At 40.0% G+C, this 25,327-nt stretch overlaps 1 protein-coding gene across 1 annotated transcript in view; it reads right to left on the reverse strand.

The window, feature by feature from the left end:
* Positions 1-2,462: 2,462 nt before the first annotated feature.
* The window catches only part of PCSK2 (proprotein convertase subtilisin/kexin type 2), a 98,801-nt gene continuing 75,936 nt past the window's right edge, over positions 2,463-25,327 (reverse strand). The window contains exons 8-12 of the mRNA XM_041404409.1: positions 24,514-24,689; positions 13,395-13,610; positions 12,085-12,185; positions 9,322-9,549; positions 2,463-5,591 (exon numbers count right to left, since the gene is read on the reverse strand). Coding sequence (XP_041260343.1) covers positions 5,105-5,591; positions 9,322-9,549; positions 12,085-12,185; positions 13,395-13,610; positions 24,514-24,689 — 1,208 coding nt within the window. The 3' untranslated portion in view covers positions 2,463-5,104. The remainder of the gene's footprint in view (positions 5,592-9,321; positions 9,550-12,084; positions 12,186-13,394; positions 13,611-24,513; positions 24,690-25,327) is intronic.

A 25,327-nucleotide genomic window follows, 5' to 3' on the forward strand; every position in this document is an offset into this window, starting at 1 on the left:
CTCTTAATAAAATTCCCTGAAGGGAGATCTCCCTTACAAAATCTACTGTCTGTCTTTCACCAGCACAGCTAATGTACTTATGAATGCCAACGAGCTTTTGAGCAGACTGGAGCCAAAGACTGAGTATTTAGGTATTTTCTTTTTAAGTATTTCCTTGGACTGTAGAGTTTCATACTGCCACAGGATCCTGTCTCACTCCTGTCACCTGCAGGCAATGGAGCTCCACAGGATTGTTGAAATAAGCAGTGCCTTTCCACCTCCCCATGCCTGGGCAAGCAAAAATCAACACTTGCAGCAACAAGAGTCTTGCGGCTCCCAGAAACCTTCAGTTCAAGAAAACAAACAAACAAACAAACAAACAAAAAAAAACACAAAGAAAAAATCAGGGAAAGGAAATATTTTGCTTGTATGTGTGTAAATAGTGAGCTCTACACCATCTAGGCCTCAGCTTGACTCCAGGCACACAAATGATCCCGCTAAAGCCTAAGACTTACTGAAGGGTGGTACTAGATTAGTCTCCACACATTTCTTGTTCAATCCGATGCCAGTTCTCTGTTTTCATTTCAGCTTTCAGCATTATTGTGCCTTTTCTTTTTGCCTGTTAACTCCTGTCAGCTGCAGCAAAGCAAGGTTAAAAGCCATTTGAGCTGACAAGTCTGAGATTCAGGAACTCCTCACAGCACCCAAGGCTTTCCTTCAATAATATGTTGAGTTATTTCATTCATGAGGTCCAGCACAGGGGTAGCATCTGATCTACTGTGATTGCTGCTAGGTCTGGTAAAGTGGCACCTCATTCTTTGAAACAGGGACAGGTGACTCTCACAGTCACAATTTTAGTCAGGACTTTTTGTTGATGCTGGTTTATTGGAGTGCTGTGGGAGTTTACTCCAGACACGGCTTACTAGAGTGTGTTGCTTTTCAGTTTAATATATTAACAGTGTAAATAACTCCAGAGAAGGAAGTTTATCAATGCCTGTGCAGGCTGGGCTCTGGTGACCTGGTAGCAACTGCCCAGAATAATTGGTGCTGAAGGAATTAGACTTCTGCAAGGTAAACAAAAAAAAAAAAAAAAAAAAAAAAAAAAAACCAAAAAAACAAAACAAAACAAAAAAAACCAACCCAAACCTACCCTCATTGCAGCAATAGGCAGGCTCTTTAATAATTCTGTCACAAAGCAGAGTATAAATAGGTTCAGGCAGGCAGGACATAGATGGAACTGGGCATTCTTCCCCTTCTCCCACTCCATCTGATTTCACTGCAACACAGTGGACCCAATGTTCAGAATACAAAAAGCCTCATTCAATAGCAAGGAGGCAATGTCAGGACAGCCTGGGCGAGGTGTCCAGTGTGTGAATACCTCCACCACTTAATCCTTTTTGTGCTGTGGTGTCATCACTGGCTGCTGACCCAGACCTGGTTTATGATGCCTGTAACCCTTGCTCAGGATTTCAGTGTGATGTAAGAACTGCTCCTAAATCTGGTTTGATGGCACTTACTTAGTGCTAAAGGAAATCACATAAAGCATTGCCTGGGCAGCAAACAGCAGAAGTTGAGGACTAAGAAGAGGTGAAGGCTAAATTCTGCTATGATCTGTAAACTTTCTGTACATTTGCATGAAAGTTATATAGAAAACCACTAGTAGTATCTAGTTAATAGTGACCATGCTGAAGTGTATAGTAAATCTCGTAATTTTAGGGGCTAACATCTACATTAAATGCAGATCCTCAATGAAGTGTTTAAATGCTAAAGTTTAATGGTGAAATAGTTGCAAGCATCTATTCAACAAGAGACTGGAATGAGAACCAGGTTTCTATAGGCACATTCTCACTTCTGAGGCAACCAGAACTAGATCAGGAGGTTCCCTTCCAGATCTTACTGCTCCAGACATGATAGAGTATTATAAAATGAAATATACTTTCTGCTGTGGGAACACAGGAGCTAAAAAGTACCCAGACGTTATGGGGGGAAGTAGAGATGAAAAGGGAAACAGGGGGTTTAATGTGAATCAAAGTGCTCCAAACAGCAGAGGAAAAAAAAATCTGCTGCAGCATTTCCTTAGGACCAGAGCTGCTTATGAGCTGAAGTGAAAAACTGCCACAGTCTCTATTCCTGATCCTCCTCCTCCTCCTCCCAATGCATCTCAGCACCTGCCCTGCTGCTGCTCTTGCAGAGTGACCTTGGAGCAAATGGGTTTGAACCATGAAAATAATGCCACGTAAATTAAAAAAACCTCCTCCCAGCCTGTGGCGTGAATCTTGTATGTGACAGAGTTTCACAGTTAACATAAAATACTTTATTCATAATCTGCTGCTATCACCTCTTTATCTTCTCCATATCCTTAAGTAAATGCAGGATATAAATTTCTTTACCAGTGTAAAAAGCAGAGAAGTAGGAAGTCATCACACTGAGAGCAGCATTTTACCTCCCGTATACCTTCAGATAAGCAATGATGATAGAACCTGCCAGTTTATAACAGCTCTTTATTTTACTGATATTATAAAACATCATCACAAGGCTCACCTATTTTGCATCATGAGCTTAATTTTCCCTTTTATTATAAATACTAAAAAAATTAACTTTCTTTTGCATCAGCAATACCATAAAAAGTCTAACTGGACATATTTTTCAGTGATCCCTTGAAGCAAAAATCCCCAAGAATTTGAAGTAGATCTCTATATTGTATATAAATGTAGTTTTATATATATAATTATATAAAAATTCACCATTTCTGTATATCAGTCACTATTGTGATTTTTCAATTACTAAATTATCAGCATTATGAAAATATGGACAGCCATCTAGTTATTTTGCTGCTTTATAAGATATTTAATAATTTAACAGACAACTGCAAAATTACATGAATGCAATGGAAAGTCATGTACATGTTCATTTAAGAGTTCCACATGGACTTTTCTTATTCCAAAACTTTTCCAAATTTTAGAAGTCCAGTAAAAGCTTTCAGTAACCTCTTTCTTTGATCACATACACACAAAAAGTTACGATGTATGTGTATTATACCTTACATACCATATGTAATTCTAGACATATTTATATGAAAATATACATAATGTACTCTGAATATATACATTGTATGTTAGATATATATATAAAACACACACAGACAGTGATAGCACAGGTGTGTGCATAAATATATATATGGTAAATTTTTCTGATGGGACTGCTGCACACAGTGAGAAACGTGTGAGTAGTGTGAGGCTGCTTGGCTTGGCTTTAGAGTGTAATTCACATAGACTTTGAGTAGGTTGAGCTGTTTGTTTTTCATTTGGAAAAGGAAAGAACAGGCCTCTTATGGAAAAATAAAAGATGGATACTCTCTTGAATTAACATTATTCTCATACATTCTTAAGTGAAACATGTCCACCATAGAACCTTTGGGTTATGTTTTTAATTTGTTAGATAAATATTTACTTACTAAATGTGTTTCTACTACTATGCACCGGATCAACCAGGACAACTCTTATTAAAACATCTTACATTCATACTCTGCATATTAAAAATACATAATAAAAGTCAGAAACTAGTCACTGCTAAAATGTAGATCTTGGATCCTGCAAAGATCTGAAATACCTGCTTAAAATTACCATTTGAGTAGGTCCACTGATGGGCTTTAGTGCAAGTGCCTAAATATTTGCAGAATGAAGACCCTTTATTTCTCAAAGGTTAAATTTGGGATCTCACACCTGAGAACATGTAGTGGTTGCTTCCGTCAGTAATTCTCAACAGGGAGAATATTATCGTTTGCAGCAATAGCCAGAGCATACTCTTGAGGATGAGAGAAATGGACTTTAACTCATGTCCAAAAAGTCAAGGTGGGACTGACTTTAAACAGAAAAAACAATGACTGCCAACAAATCTTCCCAAATATACTACATTTTATTTCTCAAGAAGGCCAACATTGCATTACACTTTAATAACTTCAGCATATTTTTCTCCTTAAATATATCTGTATAACATAATACCAGCAAATATATAGCTTTAAAAAAAGAAATTTAAATTAAAAAATGCTTTGGGACTGAAACTGTGTGCTTCAAATTTTCCCCACAGCAGTATACTGGCAGCTGGGTTGCAAACCCCAGAAAATGGGTGTCTGTGGTTGGTAATGCTGACACAGCCTCATTTTATAGTGCTGGAGAACATCTCAGTAGAGAGACCAGCAGATGCACACAAGCTGCCAGAAATCCTACAGCTAATCCCTATGTGCTTGTTCTGCTGTAAGATGGTAAATTGATTTAAATTGCCAAAATTACAAATAATAATAATAATAAAAAAAACAAACCCAAAGAACAGCAACACAGGAAAAGAATCCCCAAAACAACCAAACTAAAAAAAACTCCAGCAAAACTGGGACTTGTGCTTCTAAGAGGCCCCGACCCGGTTTGCAAATCACTTCTCCCTGACACCCAGCTTTGGCATCGCTTTGCCTTCCTTATTGCATATCTGTTGATCCATCCTGTAGCTGAGGTGTGTATGTAGTGTAACTGTAGTATGAAATAAAACTCTCAAAACAATTGGATTTCTGCCAATCAGACTGGTGAATTTTCCTTATCTCTGGATTATTTATTTTTGTGGGGTCTAGTGGTACTTTGGTTGAACCCAATGGAGGAAGTCCCACTGAAGTCAGTGATGCAGAAGGAGCATGTTCAAAGACCTCTCCAGACAACCTCTTTGTGATTCCCTCTCTCTCAGTCATTTTTCAAAATGTGCTCAATTATCACCAACTTCCAGTGTTAAAATTCATTCTTTTTTTAATACAAACATTTACCACAGAAATATGAAGGGAAAAGCCATTAACTTCTTTGCAGGTTATTACCTATTTGTATGACACAAAAGAAAAATCATCATTTACAGTCACAAACTGTACACAGTATTTGGTGGGAATATATTTTGTGGTTTAGAGATAAAAAATGGACTGCTTCAGTGGCAATTAAAATAATTATTGACGAGATAGAAGACTTTAAAATCAAGAAGGTGATAATTTGTCTACAGAGACAATCATTGTAATACGTCTAACACAGAGGTTTGGATAGTAGAACGGTGAGTAGAGGGGTCTGGGGAAGGAAAGACACCGTCATGCAACACAGCACTACTTCTTGCTCAGTATACTCTTCAGGCTTCTCTCCACTGCTTCATCTAACTCTTCTTCCAGCTCTTCCTTCTTGGACATGGCCAGCTTGGACTGATAATCTTTTACGATTTGGTCTATATACGGTGCACTCTGAGTCCCATGCAGCATCAGTGTCCACTCCTTCAGCACACCCCGCTGGGGCTGGCTGCCAACAAACCCAATCTCCAGGGCCCAGGTGCCTCGGGGGTCTTCTCCCCAAGTGTGAGTCGTCATGAAAGGCCATTTGTCAAAACCCACCTTGGAGTCGTCATCCCTGGGGCGCCGGCTCAGCAGAATGGACTTTGTTCCCATCGGTGAGGTCATGTTGATGTTGAGGTCTCCTCTCCGAGTGGAATTCACAGTTATAACTGCCTGCACGTGTTCCAGGTACCGGACAAAGTTCTCCTTCCCCTCACACGCATCGGTTGTCAGTGTGAGGAACAGTTTGCCACTTGGTGGTATCTTTCTGTGGGTCAAAAGACAATTAAGCAAATTAAAACAGTACAATATGGCTTATGCTAAAACTACTAGGTTTTAGTGCCTCACAGAAAAACACTGTATGATTTTCCTTATTAATACATGAAGAAGTAAGGAAATAATAGTTGCAAACTTAGCCGGAAAGCAAATGTTCCCCTTTTAGAAAATGATACCAAAACCTTAATTTGAAAATAATTATGAAATGTACACCTACACAAAGAGAGAAGTAATACAAATTTAGAAGCACATACTGCTCTTTAAGGACTAACATTAATGGTTGTCTTTACTTATCACTCCTATATTGGGTAATTGCATAATAACATGCATACTCAGCAAAAGAACCATGAGTAGTCAGTCATGTCAGTTTCCTTAAATGACAGCAGAAAATGCCTCTCAGGTGTTGGAGGAACCAATTGCACAGAATTTCAGTGCAGTCACATTAAAGCCTATGTCCTTGTTCTGCTTTGGAAACCAGCACAAACGTGGGATGCTGGAGTCGGCTCATTTGACAAATAGTTTTCCACGAAGATTTCCATCCTTGATCAGCTCCCGTACATGAGTACATGCATCAAGGAAAGAAGCTGCCCATGTTTACTGAGTTACCAATGTGCTGTCTGGCCCAGGAGCTGAGGCTGTAAAGTGCCTTCTAAACCTGTTGGGGTCAGGATACAACTTCAATTACCCACTGCCTCAGAAACTGGCTGGCAAAATACATGGAAAGTGTAAAAATGCTCTACATCTTCACCATCAGTGTTCTTCGAGCAGTGTGACATTTTCCTCTGTCTACAAGAAAGAACTGAAAGACAAGAATTACAGCAATCATTACAAAAGGGACCAAGTCACAAAAGACTCCAGTCACCTTGTTATTATCTTGTCTTCCAATGGCTTCTCCCTGACCTTAGTTGTGCAAATTGAGAATCTTTTGAAGGGCATTGACTACACTGTGGTAATGAATACCTTCTTTTCAAAAGAAATCAGTACCAGCTTTTTCCCTCTGCTAATGAAATACCATATTCTTTGGAGACCAGTGAAAGTATTTCAGTCAAGCCTAGCTTCCAGGAATTCTTTTCTTCTTGAGATGAGCTCCAGATATTACACTTGGTACCTCACTAAGTGGCTCAGGCCAGTCTCTGCCCCACTTCCATAGAGCATTACCTTCTTGGAAGTACTTGCAGAGCAAAACATCATTTAGATCTAGATCCTCAAGGCATTTAAACACTTATCTTAAAGTGAAAAACCTGTGTTGTTCTGAATATTATGGAGGAGAAGTTGGCATAACATAAATATTGTATAGCTAAAACATTTGAGCATCTAATATAATACCCTTGAGATACTTATTTTACATGCCAAAGCACAAGAAAAATGCACTACATGCAGACAGAGGTGAAGGATTGTAATTTCACAGTTGCCACGTGCTTGCAGTTTCTCTGCATGGGAAGCCTCCATCTCAACTCAATCTGAATTCGTGTTGTCTCAAAACATTTTCATGCAGTGGACAAAGCTTTGTCAAACACTGCTTCATTCTCAGAGATGTGACAAGTGTTTTATCTCCTTCAGTTAATGAGGAGGGACATCACAGTGTAAGTCCTTTCTTCCTGTCCAGACTAAAGCCCAAAGAAACAAGAGCAATGTGTTCCCACTACATCTGCTCTGCAGAAGGCTTGACAGCTGCAAAAAGCTTTTCTTTCCACCTTCTCAAGTACTGCAGTGCAAAAGTTCTCTCAGCTCTCTACAAACACGAGCAAAGGCTTCTTCTATTTCCCTTTCCTGTTAACTAGGATCGAATAGTCTCTGCTTCACTAGGGTAATTACTGTAGTCTAGGTGAAATTTTCCTAAAGAGACAAAAAGAACCAGGGTTAGTGGAAAAAGCCTGACACAAAGGTGAAGAAGAGAAAGTGGATTTTCCTCAGCCTTACCATGTGCCACTACCCAACTTGTGTATGTATATATATATATATATATACACACACATATAGTATGTCCATGGCATAGTAGCCAGTGGGAGATTATATATAGTATATCCACTTTTGCATGTGTAGTACCTAGTGGGAGATGAGCAGAGGAAGCTCTTGTGTAATCCTGTTCCTCAGTTAATGGACTGAATTGTCTCAAAATATTGCATTTCCCCAAATGAGCCAGAACCCTTGTCAGGAAAAGTTCCTGTTGCTAACAAATGTTTCTGTTTTAAACACTGATTGCTTTCAGCACATGGTATATTATGTCTGTTAATTATTTCCTGGCCTTTTGCTTAACTGACAATGCTGCTCTGAAACACACTTCCATATCAACTACTCATCTTCATAAATCTATACAAAATACATATGTTATGTATACAAATACCTATACTTAAATAAAAAGATAGAGAATATATATATATATATATATATACACACACACACATATATATATATATATATATAATGTTGCTTCAGCAAACCAAACTGAAAGGATAACCCGCTTATCCACAACAGAAATGCAGAGTTTTCATTTCCAAAGAATCTCTGGAGATGCTGGGACTTAGCTAGCTATTTTTTTTGCAATCCAAAAAATTTACATGTTACACTTCATAATGCTTATCAGCTCCTGTCAGTGACATTTTCATTGGGGAACACAAATATTACAGCAGTGCTGTTAATGTATAGATGTGTCAGGCATTCCTTACAGCCTCCAGAAATAAATGTTCTCTCCTCCTCTAGGATGATCCCCGTTTCAGTAAATGGAGCTGCCCTAAGATAAATGAGATTATTGTGCATTTAATTATTAATAAACTAGAGATATCCTAAAACTAGCTTTGGTATTCTCATTTGTTTTTTACCTGTGAGTATGCATAAGACAGATAAATTAAAACTCAGAGCTCAGCTGTAGAACCTTGAATCATGCAAATTCAATTTGCAAGGTTGGGGGAAAACTCACTCTTTCCCTGGCTGAGCTATGTGCTAGGACAGAATCCTGGTTTGTTTTCTTTTCCCAGCAGAATAATGTTCCCTTCAAAAATGGCACTGAAAAGTCAAATTTCAAATTGTATAGATATAATTCAGGCCATTATTAAGTTAGTATTTCAATTACTTAAATTAAACTAAAGCTATTGTAGTCAATTAGTATTCATTCATTCATTTGTTGACTCATTCACTTTAGCACATAAAGGTAAATCAGAAAATAACCTGACTACCTACCCTGAAATTAGAGAATTGAAAAGCTTAAGGCAAGCAAAATTAAATACTGTCGTGCCTAGTGCTGGTAGCTGTAGATGATTGTTTCAGTCTTCTGGAGATAAAACTGTCTGCTGAAGAATCTCACAATGAGATATGACCTGGCTGATAGATATTTCATGTGGCAACAGCTTACATAATTTACAGTGCCAGTCTCCCACATTCTCATTTGGGAATAGGCTCTTTATTCACAGAAACTTTAGCACAAACATGCCTGTGAGTGCCCAGAAGAAATGGATGTTGCTATTAACCCTACTGGCACTAACACATAGGATGGGCCATAGAATGTCTTGCCCCAGCAAGCCAGGAACTGGAAGATCATATAGTGTCATCAAGCATTGTTGATAAAAAATGTTTTATCAACTTATTACTGGTAATGTTATGGTTTCTTAGGAAACAAAAATCCTCATTAAGTTTCTTTAACTGTCTTTGTCAACATAATTGTATGCTTGCAGTCTCCCTAGATGCCTGAAGAAGCCAAACACATCCACCAGACTATTCAGACTTACTCAGGTTCCTGTATTGACCCTCCAACACAATGGAATCTCTCAGGAACAGTCTTCCAGTCTTTTGCCATCTTAACCATGGCTCCTGCATCTAGGACACCATAGCCAAACAAGTGGTTGAACTCCAGCCCAACGCCGTTCCTACGCCACCTGTGAACCTCATCATGAAGCTGGTTCCTCTTGGAGGTGAGCACTGTCAGGTGCTGCATGTCTCTCCATGTCAGATGCAAGCTGTGGAAGAGCAACATGTGAAACAAACATTACACAATTTCCAAGCAGATATTAAAGAAAAACTGTGCTTGAGTAAGGCTTTGGGTGAAGTTTGCTTCTATGAGTAACACTGGAATTGTAACTACACACATATCAGCAGCAAAGCTTCTATTGATCTCAGTGGGAATAAGAACAGGTTTGAAGTATATAGCACTTTTCCAACTATGTTCTCCAAAATTGCAAAACCACTTCTGATTAAAAACTTCTTTTAACTAGACATTACAGATCCAACATGCAATTTTTAAACTAATAAAATGAGTAAGATATTATACCAGATCCTGAGAAAAATGCAAAAAATTCAAGGTTTATAAAAAAACTTCACCTGGTTTTCCTCTTAGATTTTGCCCCCTATTTCTTGCCTGCTCCTCCTGCTTTTCCCATGGAGCTTCCAGGATCCACCCTCAGAAGCCCTAATCTGATGAAGCTGCTGAGCTCTCACGATCCAGGTGTTAGTAATGTCGGGATTCTGTGACTATGGATATATGGGCCGTGGGTGGCTGCAGCTTTGCAGTATAAGGTATGGCAGAGGTTTTTCATCCATGTTATATTAGCATGGATGGATGCAGTCAAGTAACATTTCCCTAGTTGCAATGGTTATTTTTCATCATTGCTTGTCTTCCTAGATATACAGTGATTATGAAAACAGGAAGGGCACTTGTTATTCTAAAAAGCTTTAGAACTGACATTCTAATTCTACATAACTAAAGCTATTCCAGTAGTTTTATGATGAACTCTTTCAACATCACAATATGTCTGATTCAAACCATCAGCCTAAAAGGATGTGCTTTTCAGCTTTCTGTGCCCCAAGTAATAAGCATGTGTGCGTGCTGAATGTATACCAGAATAGCCAATTACTGTCATTCCCCCAAGGTGACACAAGACAGCTGAAAAGAAGATATCACTTGCATCATTCCTATTGAGATCTTTTAAGAGCTTGCTACATATCTTAAAGCTCTACTTTCTATTTCATGGATTGGTCTGGTTCGAGAGAAATGTCAGTCCTATATTGTGTATGAGCTGACAGACATAATGCAGGCAAGAACAGGGTTCATGGGAGATTGTCAGTGATTCCTGGCAAGGCTTGTCCAGGATAGTTCTGCACAATAAAATTCAATACAGCCAGAAGGATATGGGAGACACTGACAGCTCCTTCTCTCCCCTGCTGCCTTCTCAGCAAAGCCTAGAAATTCTAGTGCAAGCCAGGGGTATTAAGTCTAATTCCTATTCATTATAATGGGATTTATGAGTAGCTCAAATGAAGAAGAATGATAATTATTTCTGAAATATTTAGGTTCCAGTCCAGTTTAAACATTCAGTGTTCAGAAAATTCATTAAACATTTACATTTTAATGGCCATATTAATATTTTATATAGTGGCTGTCACTGAATGAATTTGATAGTAGAAGGAATGATCATACAAAGCTAAACATTTGGCATGTGTTTTACATGTATATAACCTGAAAAATGAGACTTGGATGAAGTCATGTTCTGAGCATGACAGCTATTGCTCTGCTAATGTAAACTTGGCCTCCTCTGACAAATCTTCGTTATTCTGCACTGTTGAAGGAAACTATGCACATAGTACTCACTTCATGCCATGGTTACAGCAACTGAAGCTCTCTATCTAGGCAAATGTTGCCTCAGTTCATGAAAAAAAAATAACATAAAGTAAAAAGGTGGTGTAAGTTATTGATAGGAAAACTTTTCCTAATCAATAGAGAAAAAGATAATGATTTCAAGAGATAAAAAAGGTTCCAGTGTCAGGAATACCATGGAAATGGTAAACAGACAATGGATATTTACTCCTTCAAGTAACAGAGCAATTACACAGCACAGAAGCAAGCTACTGGCAATGGGTTAAGAAAATAAAGAAAACATTCCACACCACCATTGCAAAAAAATATTGAGGAACTGATTGTTACTGGATGACCTAGGTGCCAAATACAGACAATGTGAAAAAGAGTTAGACAGCTTCAAGGAAGATCAATCTGCCTGTGTCTGTTAAACAGAAGAGACCCACTGCTGTCTCTACAAATCATGGATCAACAAAACTCTTGTTGAAAGATCACTCTTAATCCCCATTTCTTGTCCTCTACCTAAGCATCTGTCATTGCAGACAGTGCCCTGGCACAAGATGAACTCCTGTCTGGTATTACAGGGTCATTCTTATGTTTCTGTAGGCTGGGCATTTCACAGAGGACATGTGGAAAAAGTAAATAATCTCTTCCTCCAAACAGTGCTAGAGAAGTCTAATCCCTAGATGCAGAAGATGGGGAGGACACAGAGAGAGCCAGACAGCAAAATACATCTGCCATGCAACTTTGGCAAGTTGCTCCATCTGCAAGTCACCATGCACGTCACTACTGTACGAGTCAGCTTTAGAGCTGGTTATTGCAGCCTCGTGCCACAGCCAGCCAACTGAAATGATGAACACCATTAAACAAACCATAGGCCCTCTCCTCCCCAGAGCTCATGAGGAATTTCTCCACAGCATACTTAGCCTCCAGCGCCAGGGCGAACACTCCGGCCGCTTCAGGGGCAGCTGCAGACGTGCCTGAATGACGCAGGGTGCAGTTGCCATACAAATCTGTTGTAGCCTGCAATGATATTAGATGCAATTAATGAAACCAGCTATCCCATTTTCGTTGCAGCTACAGACTCAGAAAAATACAGAAAGTGGAGTTTGTGCCCTTGCTCTTTAATTGTGTTCATACCCACGATCTGTTCTCTTTTTTGGAAGAGTGCAATCAATTTAAAACCATGGTGAGACACATTTAGAGCATAAATGAAAGAGCAAGTCATCAGGTAGTCAACCAGTGGTCATTATCACTTAGAACCCATCTATTTCTTACAAACACAGCTTAACCAAAGGCCTTAAATTCCTTTCTAATTATCAAAAAGATTTGAAACTAGAATTGTTAACATTATTGAGCTTTTTAACATTTGTCCAACTCTGAGACCAGAAACAGCACCAGGCTGCTGTCTTCTGTGCAGATTAGTCACTAGCAGAGACCAGAAGAAAACTTCAGAAATGCATTTTATGCCACAGATCATTTTGGCTGGTATCATCACAGAGCTTACTGAAGACAGAAACCAGTGCTCTGTCTGCTACTGCATGTGGGCATTTAGGATTGCACAGTGTGTCTTGGGGATTTGAGACAGGGTCATGGAAACTGTACAACAGCTTTTTGCAAAAACTAACCTTGAGTCAGTATGCCTGCATTTTCCACTCAGTAAACTGAACTGAGTTCTGGTTAGTCTGAAGGTGCTGAAGAGCAGTGATCACTACAGTGGAAGAGAATCCCAAATACAACTGGACAGAACCTGCCTGTTTTCCAGCTGTAGGTATGGCCCTGCAGGAACAGCAGACTCTGGTAATCTGAACCCCTATATATCCTCCGTGGGTTACTAAATGTCATTCTGCTCTGTGCTGCTTGTACAGCAGAAGTCTGCCAGTACAAGTAAGCATGATCTCAGATGTTAACTTAGATTTTTACAGAGACCTTTTGTCACACTGTCCTCCAGAAAGATGGCAACTGAACTTTGTAATCTGGTTTCTGATAAAGGAAAGCACCAGCTTTCCTTTGAAGCTCTAAAAGATGGAAGATCATTGCTGTTCTCAGTAAAAATCCCATATCTTCTCAGCTGACAGTTTTGGCACCATCACATACTGCGAATGAGAAAATATTCATCTCAACAAAGAACCATCTGCTGCTCCAAAGTACCCAGAGTTGCAATAGGTCATGCAGATAGACATACATCATGCACAAAGACAGCAACAGCAGCACAATAGTATCAGGACTCACCACACCAGCCTCTGGATTTCTCTTCCTCCCGTTACTGAAAGTGGAGGCTAAGGTTGAAGAGCAGCTTTCATCATACAGAGCTGTCCGTCCATCGTTTATGGCAGAATTGATGGAGATTGTCCACATGCTCGATGCATAACCATCACAGTTACAGTCATCATAGCTGCCTCCATCTCCAGAGGCCCAGACATAGATGCTGCCTTTTCCACCCCGGCCCTGTGAGAGGGGAAAATCGACCCTCTGGAGTCAAACAGCAAATAGCAGATAGCAGCAACCTTAAACTTCGGAAGTGCTCAGGCCTGAACAACAGGCACAAGCCAAAGTTGACTTAGTTGAATCCTGAAAATCATGTAACAGATACTGTCTATGTTAGCCATTTAACAAAAGAACTTTGCACACAGACTGACCAAGCTGCTTTAATGCGAACCCATCTGCTTTAGGAACTTTCACATGACCTTGTGTAACCATTTGCAAGATATGTTAATAAATGTATCATTTTCAGAAAACTTCCCAACTGACATCACCAGATGTTTATTTGCAAGAAACCCCTATCCCTTCCATGGCCTGGGCTCTGGCCAAGCCCTGGTCCCTGTTGGTTGCGAAGTATGTTATAAAAACCACATTTGCAGTGACTTTGGAGACCTCACTTAGGAGTGAACGCACTTCTAGGACATCCCAGTTCCCTGGAAAGTTCTCCAAATCACCACTGCAACAGACCCAGCAACTGTGGGTTCTGGAAGATGGCAAAGTATTTAGGCAATTGGTGATGTATCTTTTTCAATCACTATTCTCTGTCTCTCATACAGTACTGATTAGGTGCATTATCTTGCTTGTTTTGTTTGTTGCTGAAGCCAAGTGCATAGTAAGCTTATTGTTTTATTTAATGTATTATTTTGCCTCTGTGTTGCCTTAGTATTAGTAGTAAAATAAGACCATTCTTTATTGGTGTCCATGTCTTTTAAATCACCCCTATCAACTGGCAAAACAACTGCACATCTAATTGTAAAGCTGAGCATCTATAAAGGAGAAATATGGTACAAACAAAACATATATGAAGCTTCAGCTGTGATATACAGACCTATGCAGATTATTAAACCCAGGTAAATGGCAGCCAAAGCCAGTTTCCGCAACCTTGTGTACACAAAGCACTTCCATTTATCACCTGGTTTGCTTCACACCCTGAAGGCTCCTGATGCACAAGCTAAGACATGGATTCATTAGCATTTATGTCATGGTCTAAGTGCCATGAGGAAAAGTATTCTTTTAAAAGGGATATAGGTCATCTCACAGGCTGGGTTTGTAAGATCTAGTTAAGTTCAGACAATGGCTGAAAAGCTCTACCAGCACCTTGTTCTCTCAATACATTTCTTTTTCCAAATGTATTATTGGCTCAGAGCTGTTTTTCTAACAAACCAGATTCTACTTTTAAGGAGAAAATAAAGCTATGAGGCCATACCAATAATCTACAGAAAAATGGCCAAGCAATTATGCTGAGATGGAGAGGACTGACTGATGCTGAAGAGCCACTATAAAGGCTTGCCATTAATTAAATGAAAGAAATCCACACCCTCTACCTAACTTCCAGACAGGCAGGTAGTGGGAAGGGATCAACTCAGCTCCTTCTAATTCCATAATCAGAAAGAGGTAGGAGCTGCCTGAAAGAGAGTCAGATGTGAGAACTTCAACTCTCAGGGAAAGATCAGTGCCATGGAACTCAAATCTCAGATCTCCATCTGATTCCAACCCAGCCACCATTTCTCTCTATGTTTAGTTCAAGTAATCCAACATTTACTTCCAAGAGCACCAGAAGTCTTCAAGGCTGGAATTTAACACACTGTTTAGATGCACTGAGTAAAAGACTAAAAAATTTCTTCTGGTCTTCTCATTGCCCAGCATGAAATGGATGTTAATGAATATACAAACTTAGTAACCTGCAGTGGCATTTTAATAGGGAACCTTTTCAGTCAGGATTTTAAATCAAATCTGAGTTCCCAGCAGTAGCTTCTATTTTTCATTGCACCCCACTGAACAGAGCAACCTCATTATTTCAAGCATGTTAGTGAGTTGCATTATAATCCACTGAATTGCACAGCAGGATTGCTGACACTGGGATATGTAACATCTCAGGCCACAGATTTTCATAATAAAGATAATGACTATGAAAAAGCTCACTGAAATCCATCTAAGAACTTCCACAAAGGCCTGGTATCAGTTGCATTTTAAGGGAGGAGAATACTGTTGCAAAAATATGTACTTTTAAGATCAAAATCATGTTAGCAATTTATTTTAAAAATAAAAATCAGCAGAAAAAGACCAATTGTGTCTTTTTTCTCTTTGATTTTTTTCCATATCCCACCTTTTGCTCTGACTGCCATTAGTTTACAGGGCCCAAACCTGGTCTTTGGACTGCCTTCAGAGGCTACATCCCAATCTTGCCACCACCATGCCAACCTACACCACCTCACCGCTTTGCAACCCTCTACCTGCTTTGGACAGCCTCAGTCCCAAAAAAACAGGTGGCTGTCCAACACAGAAAGCAGGTGGCAAGAATAGGATGCTTGTCATGTATAGACCCGTTCTTAAACAATCTCCTTTCTTGCCATTTGAAAGGGAGAGGAAACACTTCAATTTCACCTGAGAAATTCACTAAAATATTAAGATGAATTTAACCTCTGCAGTGTTCAGCACAGAGAAAAAAACTTTGCCCTGCTCAGCAGGACTGTTCCATGCTGCCAAGCATTTTACCCCATGGATGGGATTTGTAGCAGAATGGCAGAAAATGCATGTAACAGATTGTTGGTGTGAGGCAAGGGGAATTCACAGAGGAACTGAAACTCTGGGATGGGTTTTATGCATGCAATTACTGTAACTTTGAGAATGGCCTCAGGATATCACTTTCACAGGAGGCATATCCATAAGTGGGTCTTACTGTTAAAACCTACAACTCATCTCTTAATACTCTAATTTCAATTGCCTTTCCTTCCTAGCCAGGACTGGAAAGATGAGCAAACACTACTGGAATAAACTGACAGCAGCCCAACTGCATTTACTTGTAGTGATGCTTAGGACTTGTTGCTCACCTGTCCCACAGTCAGACCCCGCAGTGGGACTGCCTGCACAGGCAAGCTGTTGGTGGCTCTTCTCAGGCATCGTGCCATTTACCAGGTAGAAATATATGGCTTCAGGAGAAGTGAATTTTCAATTCTCTGAATAGTAGTAGTAACCAAACTGATCTAGTCCTGATCTAGTGGGTGGCATCCCTGCTAAAGGCATGGCAGGGGTTCAAGAATTAGATGGCCTTTAAGGTCCGTTCCTACTCAAAGCACTCTACGATTCTATGATAACCCAGGAAAAAAAACCCAAAAAACAAAAAAACCCAAAACCAGTCACATTAACTAAACATCATTTCTAAAGCTCCTGTTTGCATCTCAACCTTATGTGAACCTAAAAAATGTTACTAGTGTGACTCAAGCTGCTGTTCATGAGGACCAAAAACGGGATGGAAGAAGGCAGTAGTAACATACACTGTAAACACCAGAGGGAGCCTGAGGGAAGAGTCAGGGAGAACACAACACCACAGCAAGGTTGTAAGATACGTTTTAAAAAGTATCTTTCCTCCAGAATCCTGTAGAAACCTGCTCATTTCCTCCAAAAGTGATGTATGGCCTGGCACTTGTCCTTCTGAGCCATCTGAAGATACATCTCACTCAGAGCTAAAAATGGATCAGGGTGTGTTTAATACCAGCCCAAGAGAGGCCCAGTTCTCAATTCAGAATGAACCAGAATTAAATTTTTGGCAAGGCTATATGTTTAGTAATTCACAGACAGTTCCTGTGAAGCTCTCTTTAAGAAAAGAGCAGGTTTTCTATTTCCAGTGTCCTTAGTGAGAAGCTGCACTATGAAGAAAAAAATCCCTGAGAAATATTCTTACTCCTTTTTCTCATCTTCCACAAGTGCATTATCCCAGAGAAATATCTTTTGTGAACTACCTTGCAAAAGTTAGCTGGCAGAAGACTTCAGCCTTTCTCTCTTATGTAACTTCAGGCATGTCTTAAACTATGTTTTTTTTTTCATTCATTATGCCTGCTTGTTGTTTTCTTCATTCATTATGCCTGCTGGGCTAGTACCTGAGCCAGTGTTTCCTGAAGCTTTGATTGTTTGATTGCTGCATAGCCACCTACTGCTGCAGCCTCAACAGCTGTGAGTAAAGCCCAGGGTCAGGAAGCAAAAAGGGCCTTTGCATAATATCCACAGATATTTAATTCAGCCACGCAGTGAGATGTTTAATAGAGTCTCAAAGCACACACATGTGGAGGGTTTTTCTTTGTTTATGTCATTTTGTGTTGATTCAGATGATCTTTCAGAGAAGCTTTCTTAATATCGAAACGGAGTTGTGGAGACCCTGGGGCAGCATCCCCTGGGTTGGGGAAACACAAGAAGCTTCCCTCGAAAGCCAATAAATTGGCTCCTTCCCCTGTTCCTATGTCTGTTCCTGTGTCCCTGAGCCACTCCCTCCCTATTCCCTGATTGTCCCTCATCTTTGTACTGCCCTGAGACCAGGGTCACCCTGGGGGCTGCTCGAGAGAGGGGAACCTGGACCCTCCATGTGTGTGTGCTTTGGGACTCTACACATCTCACTTCACGGCTGAATTAAACATCTGTGGATATTATGCAAAGGCCCTTTTTGCTTCCTTACCCTGGACTTTACTTGCAGCTATTCAGGCTGCAACAGCCTACTGCAGGGGTGGCTATGCAGTACAAGCCAGCTGGAGGCAGTGAGTCCTTGGCATCCCTGAACTGCTGCAAATTTTTTTTTTGCCAGGGTTTTCTGGAGCCTGCCTGCATGCTCCTGCATCCCTGACATCTCTCACTCCCCTGGCTCATCCAGCTGCCAGGATGATTTGCCTAGAGCAATCTGGTAGCCTGTGACTTCTTGGATCCCTTTGCTCCTTTCCTGTACTGATGACTTGGGCACTGTAAAAAACCTAAAGCAAAATCTAGGCAGAAACACTTTTTTGACAGCCAGCCAAGCAACCTTGATTTAACCTCAGCGATACCTCAGAGAAAACTTAGCAGGAAACATACTTGGACTGCCAAAGTTTGCCACCACACAGGTTCAGGGGCACAGCTACCCTGTTTGAGCTGAATGCCTTTGCACTTCTCCTACATCCGGTTCCTTCCGAAAGCCTGGAGATGCTGAACTGTCGCCCCGAAAAAGCCCAGCACAGCCACAAGCCATGCAGTTCAGCTCAGAAGAAACAGCAACAGGGTTATCCTCTAAAATTCACCACTGATGAAGGCCCTGTCCCTTTCCTGCTGGCCTAATCTTCTGGTATTCAACAGTGGAAGAGGAAAGGCTGTTTTGACAGGAGCAAGAACTCAGTTCAACACTCAGCTACTGTGCAAAGCATAACTGTCACTTGGAACCTCGCTTCCAACATGCTTCTCCTTTTTCTGTCCCTTTCATATTTGCTGTCTTTAATAACTGTCTGTTCAGTTTGTCCTAGCAGATTTCTGAAACTATTTGGGTCAAGTAATAACCACCAAACTCCAAGACTGCTGCATATGAGACTCTCAAAAAACCTAAGGCATATAATTCATAAACCATAATAAAAGGCTTTCTGTAACTTATTTTAGAATTGGTCACAGAAGAGTACTGAACTCACATATGCCAACCCACAATTAATTGCATAATTGTTAATACCTCCTTTAGCTAAAAATAATGGCTTGAGCCATTTTCTATACCTAAATTGCTGTTGAAATTGGATGGGCTTCTCTTAGCCAAGAGAAATGTATGTAAAATTGTATTTCTGGTCAAGAGAGGCAGCATTAGGTTTCAGTGAGGGTTCAGTCTAGCAGGGCAATGAGGATGGAACTTGGAAAATGCTAAGGCAAAACCTTTTAATTAGCATTTATTTTTTGCTGGATTCTGGGATGTGTACCACAAGTGATAATACAGCAATTCTACAGGCCTAATTCTAGTATCGATATTATTTGCAAAAAAATCAATCTCATCCTCTTCTCATTATTTCTGAGCTAGATTATAACTGAGACTCTGCATACCCAATTTACTCTTCAGCAGTGAAAATGCTGGTTTCCCTTCACAGCATTCCCAAGTGGTGTGATGAACTCTGGCCTCACAGGTTCACCTGTGCCCCTGGAAGCACAGTGCAAAGGTTCCCAGCTTGCAATATCAGCCTTGCTGGTAAGCTAAACCATGTACCCGCTGAGCTGTGGCACAGAGATTAGACAAAAAACACTCCTGGGGGCAGAGTGAGACAACAAAATCAGCATTTTCAGGCTACATTATTGTCTTGCCTCCTTAGAAAACATCCCTGTCAGATGACCAGGGTTCAGAATTCCAAGCAGATACAACATGTGTGGGGTTTTAATAAGGTTTGATTTTATCTTAGATGAATAAGACAGGGCATGGAATTATAATGCATATTTCAGACACAATGCAATACAATGGTAAAGGGCTCCCAAGTTATAAAGAAGCTTTCTGGGCTTCCTCAAAAAGTGAGTAATCAGATGGTTGCCAGATCATAATTTTTCCTTTCCTCACTTAGCTGTTGAAAAATAATGTTAGAGGCATCTAACTGTATACACTTCATTAACGTGGTATTTTCAAAGAACGGTAGCACAATTTCTGTGCACTTGGAGAGAGGCAAATGAGAAATATTTCCTTTTGATTTTTTTCATTTTCCTTTCTTCCTGCACTGGTGAGCCCAATTACAAAGCCATGACATGACTATGAATTCTTAATACTGTTCCCCTGGTAATTTGCACTTGGGCATTGTTTTCTTAGGTAGAACTAAATTAGGGAAGCAATAATGTTTTCACCAGCACAAGCAAAAATGGTTTATGTCTTATAAATTCTGGCTGAGAAGGTGAAGTCTCAAGGAATTAATTCAGTCCATGAGCAACCACTCACGACCTCCTAATATAAAGCCTACATCATAAAAATGCAATAGATAAGAGACAAAACTTCTTTTTGTTGCCTTAAATTCCAATAACTGAAGCTGGAAAGAACTGGACTCACAAAATGGCAAAAAAGAAATGTTTACTGGACACTACACTAAAAACAGGATGTACCATAACATATAAGTGGAATTAGTTCTTGGCCTAAGTCGCCTTTTCCTGTTTAAGAGGATGGCTGATACAATTCTGGATGCAAGGTACTAGAGAACAGAAAGTCTCTATTTTAGAGAGATGTCTTGTCACAGGATTTCTATCTATCATCTCTACCTCCCTCTGCAAGCCTTCTAGTCCCCAAAGTGGTAAGCACAGACAAGGGATATGTAAAACACACAGCATTGCTTTGTCCAGTCATACTATGCATACAATGAAGGCAAGACCCCCTCATTAGGCAAGTACTATAAACATAAGACTTTCAGCCTAATTTTTAAAAACTAGAGATTTTTAAAAGTCCTTTCCAGTTACATCCCATATAAGTATTCTCTAGCAGCTGAAAGTCGCATCAGGTAAGAGTGTTCATCTGTGTTCAGGCCAGTGCTGGTAATTGCCAAATACTTGTGGACCTTTGTGTGGATGAAAGTCTTTTCAAACCCTATTCCCAGGTTCTTGCTAATTCAACTGTGAGCTCATCTATCCTTGCAGTGCAACACAAATACTCAGTGACCCAGCCATGCTGCTGACCACTGTCCCTGAACTAAAGCCATGAGATAACACAGTGAAGCCAGATCACCTTAAAAAAATGAGTGGGATTATGTCTTAGTAACAAAAAGCAGCTTGAGTACCTTTCCCAATAACTTCTGATTCCATGGGTTATGCTGACACCCAGTTCAGGCACACACTATCCCTTTTGCGCTCAGCCTTAGGCACAGCTAATAAGAGAGCCCATAAAGGAGTTTCCAGTGTGATGACAGACTGTGTTGTCCTTAATCATGCTATTCAGTGCTGCCTCTATTCGTGCTATTTACCTTCCAAGCGAACAGCACTCCAAAATGAAGGTATGATTAAGGCAAAGGCAAGAATGAGTTTAGCACATGCCAAGAATGGATAATGGAAAAGGAAAGGTAGGAAAATAGAATCAGAGAATAGTTTGGGTTGAAGGGATCTTTTAAAGGCCATCTAGTCCAACTCCACTCTGCAATGAGCAGGGACATCTTCAGCTAGAAGAATATATATCAGAAACAGAAGACATGTTGGTCTTAGTCCACCTGTTTATAGCTGGGTGACTTCAAGACATAAAAATAAGCATATAAATGTGAAGTTTCACAGTTTCTGTAGTTTTTATCCTATTGTCATTATCATGTGACTAGTTACCCCCACATTGCAGTAGCTCTGGAAGAAGAAATTCTAAAGGACATGGAAGTGGAATGGAGGTTGAAGGCTGAAACACTTGGCAGTGTCCTCTTTGAACTGGGCTCCCAAGTGTGGAGGCAGCAAGGCAAACATTACCTGTGTTTGTCAACTCAATTAAATGCATATTCTGTGTAAGAATTCTATATCACTCCTACTTACCGATTTGTATTTTATTGCATTAGAAGCAAGGATATTAATCTTGCTCCATGCTAGAGCTCTTATACTGCCTTCTAGGACATTTGGAAGTATTGCTTTTAGTTTAAGAACACATTTTTATTCTCAGCATGTTGCTTCCTCCCTGCCAATATTTCAGCTTCATCATTAATTCGTGAACCATAACTCTGGTGAGAATCAGCTCTAGGCTGATAAAAAGAATTCCTACGTGTTTTTTCTGCCTCTCAGTTTACAAAAGATACTTTTTAATAAGACAGGAGGGTTACACTGAAAAATAATAATAAACTAGATTTACATTTTTACAGTCAATAGAGAATGTGATGCATATATTATAGACCTATACTAGGTAAAAGGGTATTACATCAAAGGCTTGTTAGTCTTCCTTTCCATGCAGCCAACTCTGTAGTGGGTTTTTCAGAGCACCATGGAGAATACCCAGCATCCACTGACAGCTTGAAATATCTCTAGAAAATCTGGCTCTCCAAAAAAACCAGATCAGAACAAACTATACCCAAAAAAACTGTTCTATTAGCTAATGTAATGAGCAAAAGAAGGGTAGATACAGCTATGATCACAACACAAAGGGAGTTATTTGGGGTGGAACTGTCCCATCTTCTGTGGGAGACTGCCAGGAGATAGCTGGGATACTGCCACTACAAGGTTAAGTGTAATTGCCCCTAGACAACAATATATTTTTTTAGGTAGAATCCAGTATAATTCCTCCTAATTCTGCAATGGCTGACAGAACGGGTTTACTAAGGCAGGCTCTCCTGTTAATTTTATGTCTCCTGATAAGAGAGACATATGTCTCCTGATGAGAGCAATCCTTGCCAGAGCACAGCTCACTGTCACTGTGCTCTCTCTTTCCTGAGCCTTCAACCCAAGTGACCTCAGGGCCTCTTCTGGTCTTAATACTACAAATTATTTCTTGAAGAGAATCACAAACGCTCCTGAAGGCAAGGTATTAAAAAGGTAACATGCCCAACACTGAGTATGGGACTTCAACCAAGCAATAAAACAGAAAAGAAAAATCCCTACGCTGATATTTAATATTCAAAGAGACGGTTAATTTCAGTGTAACTGCACAAATTAAAGCACAGGGCAATATGACAGCAAGTTAATTCAAAGGTATTTTATATACCTAATTACAAAAAATCGCCATGATTATGATTTAACATCTGCTTCTCTTGAAGGGTAAAATTAACTCTATCTCAGTTTTCATTCTTCCACCTTTTTTGCTACTTTTACACAAGTTCTCCATTGGACGAGGACAACACAGAAATTACATGGAAACTTTTCTGTGTTCAAAGTTTGTATCTGCTACAACCAACATTAGTGGAAGAGAGATCACGCAACTATAACACATCAAGGTGCTGCTAGAACTGTCACACACCTAAGAAAGATTCTCCTCAAGACCAAAGTGTTTAACGGGATCTTTATGGAAACACTAGATAAATGAAAATCACAGGAAGAAACACAGCTTGTGTAAGGTGACTTCAGAGGGACTCTGAACTCATCAGAGGTTTGTACAGTTTATACTACAAAACTGAGCAGACTCAGAAGGAATTTTTGACAAGTCTTCCAGTGTTATTGCAGTACATTGCCAATTTTATGGGTGGAAGCATGAAGATGCCTATAATCCCTCTGTTACAGGCAAAACATCTGAGGCTCAGCATTTGAGGAAGCTTTGAATGCTTCACTACTTGTCACAGTGGTAGATTTAATTATCATGTCACAAAACATGGTAAACAGAATGTGCTGCTTACAGTGAGCTGGTGATGAAGAGTGGGAGAATCTGGCACGAGTAAAAGGTAGAAATAATTTGGATGGAAAAGTAACTGTGGAGCTCCCACAGAAAACCATCACAGATGTTCTGGGTAATTTCAGATTTTGTCAATACAAAAACCCATCTATATTCAGCCAAAGGGAGGAGGCTGATTCCCTACAGCACCAGGAGGCAGCCATGGTTGCCTTGGCTGCACGACTCTAAAGAGGTGGAGACAAAGCCATGCAAGGCTGGTTTGTCTGGGATAATTTATTTTATTTTTGAGTCGTGGCACACACATTTCCCCCAACCATCTTATAGCGTGCAGGTTAAACAGACTACAGAATGATATTGAGTGTCTTCTACAAAGACCACGGACTGCTCCTAGAAGGAGTTGGGAATGTGGGGATAAACAAGAAGGCTCCTGGATGATATTAGTCCAGGGACACCTGAACTGTTGCAGTTCAATCACAGCTGTAATAATGACCACACATGAGTAGCCCAAGAGACAATAATTAACAATAATTAAAAATTAAATTGGTAACATGCTAAAACAGAAAATGCAGTGTCAGTAGCTCAGCTGACATATTTCAACCTGGGGAATATTTACAGGTTCAGGCTCTTCCATTTTGACTGCGACGGCCTATGGAAAGCATCTCTAAGCTTGACTGGAGATAAACAGAGTATGCTGAGACTATTCAATAAAATCAATACCAAAAACATCAAAGGAACCTTGAAATATGGTGAAAGTTTGATAATTTGTGCAAATGCATTGTGTTCCCAAGTCACTGGTTTCAGCACAAGCATGTACGCACCATTCTGCCCCAGAACCCAGATTATTGAAACTGTTACCTTATTCACACCATCTGCCATTGCTTGCAGTGTTAACTCTCTAGGTCCATCCACAGTCTTCCCATTATCAGTTGGTCCCCAGCTGGCACTATATATATCTATGACTTGAGGCATATGACTGATGGAGGAAGCCTCAATAATGTCTGTCATAAATGGCTGGTCCAGCATTCGAATACCTGCAGTTTTAATCAACATAAGCATGAAATATGCATTACCCAGCACCAAAGGTAATCTCAGCACCTGCAGAAGGCCCCCCAGTTACAGGTATTTTAAGTCACTGGCAGTTTTATCCATTCAGTAATTCTGCACTTGACATTCCCATGTCACCAGGGTGTGCTTACCCAGCAGGATGTCAGTATTAAACACCAAGGCAGCATGGCCCAGAAAGACAAAGAACTTTATTGTTAGCTTTTTAATTACACAGTGTTTTCCATCTACTCTTTGAGAACACTTTAAAAATAACAGAATTAAGCAGTCTCAGAAACCCAGTGCTTAAATAGTCAATGGCATTTAAAATAAGATTTTGTAAGCTAGCAAAAAAGAGTAAGGCACCCTCACTCATCTAATTTACATTCAGTTTTGTGTTCACATGTCATTAGTTTTTCAAGTAATTTTTCTATTTACTTGGGTACATGTCCAGAATTTAATCAGAGGAGGGAAACATCCTACTCAGCAATTTCCTGGAAAAATATAATTCTGCCAACATGCAGATGCAATAGCAAAATATGGCCAGCATGTGGAGGAAAAAAGCAAACTAAAACTCACTTCCTTTAACCCATACTGCAGTAGAAGTTAAAGAGTTTAAATGATACAA

This window comes from Onychostruthus taczanowskii, unplaced genomic scaffold (genome assembly GCF_017590055.1).
Source record: "Onychostruthus taczanowskii isolate IOZ18803 unplaced genomic scaffold, ASM1759005v1 scaffold21, whole genome shotgun sequence".
NCBI lineage: Eukaryota > Metazoa > Chordata > Aves > Passeriformes > Passeridae > Onychostruthus > Onychostruthus taczanowskii.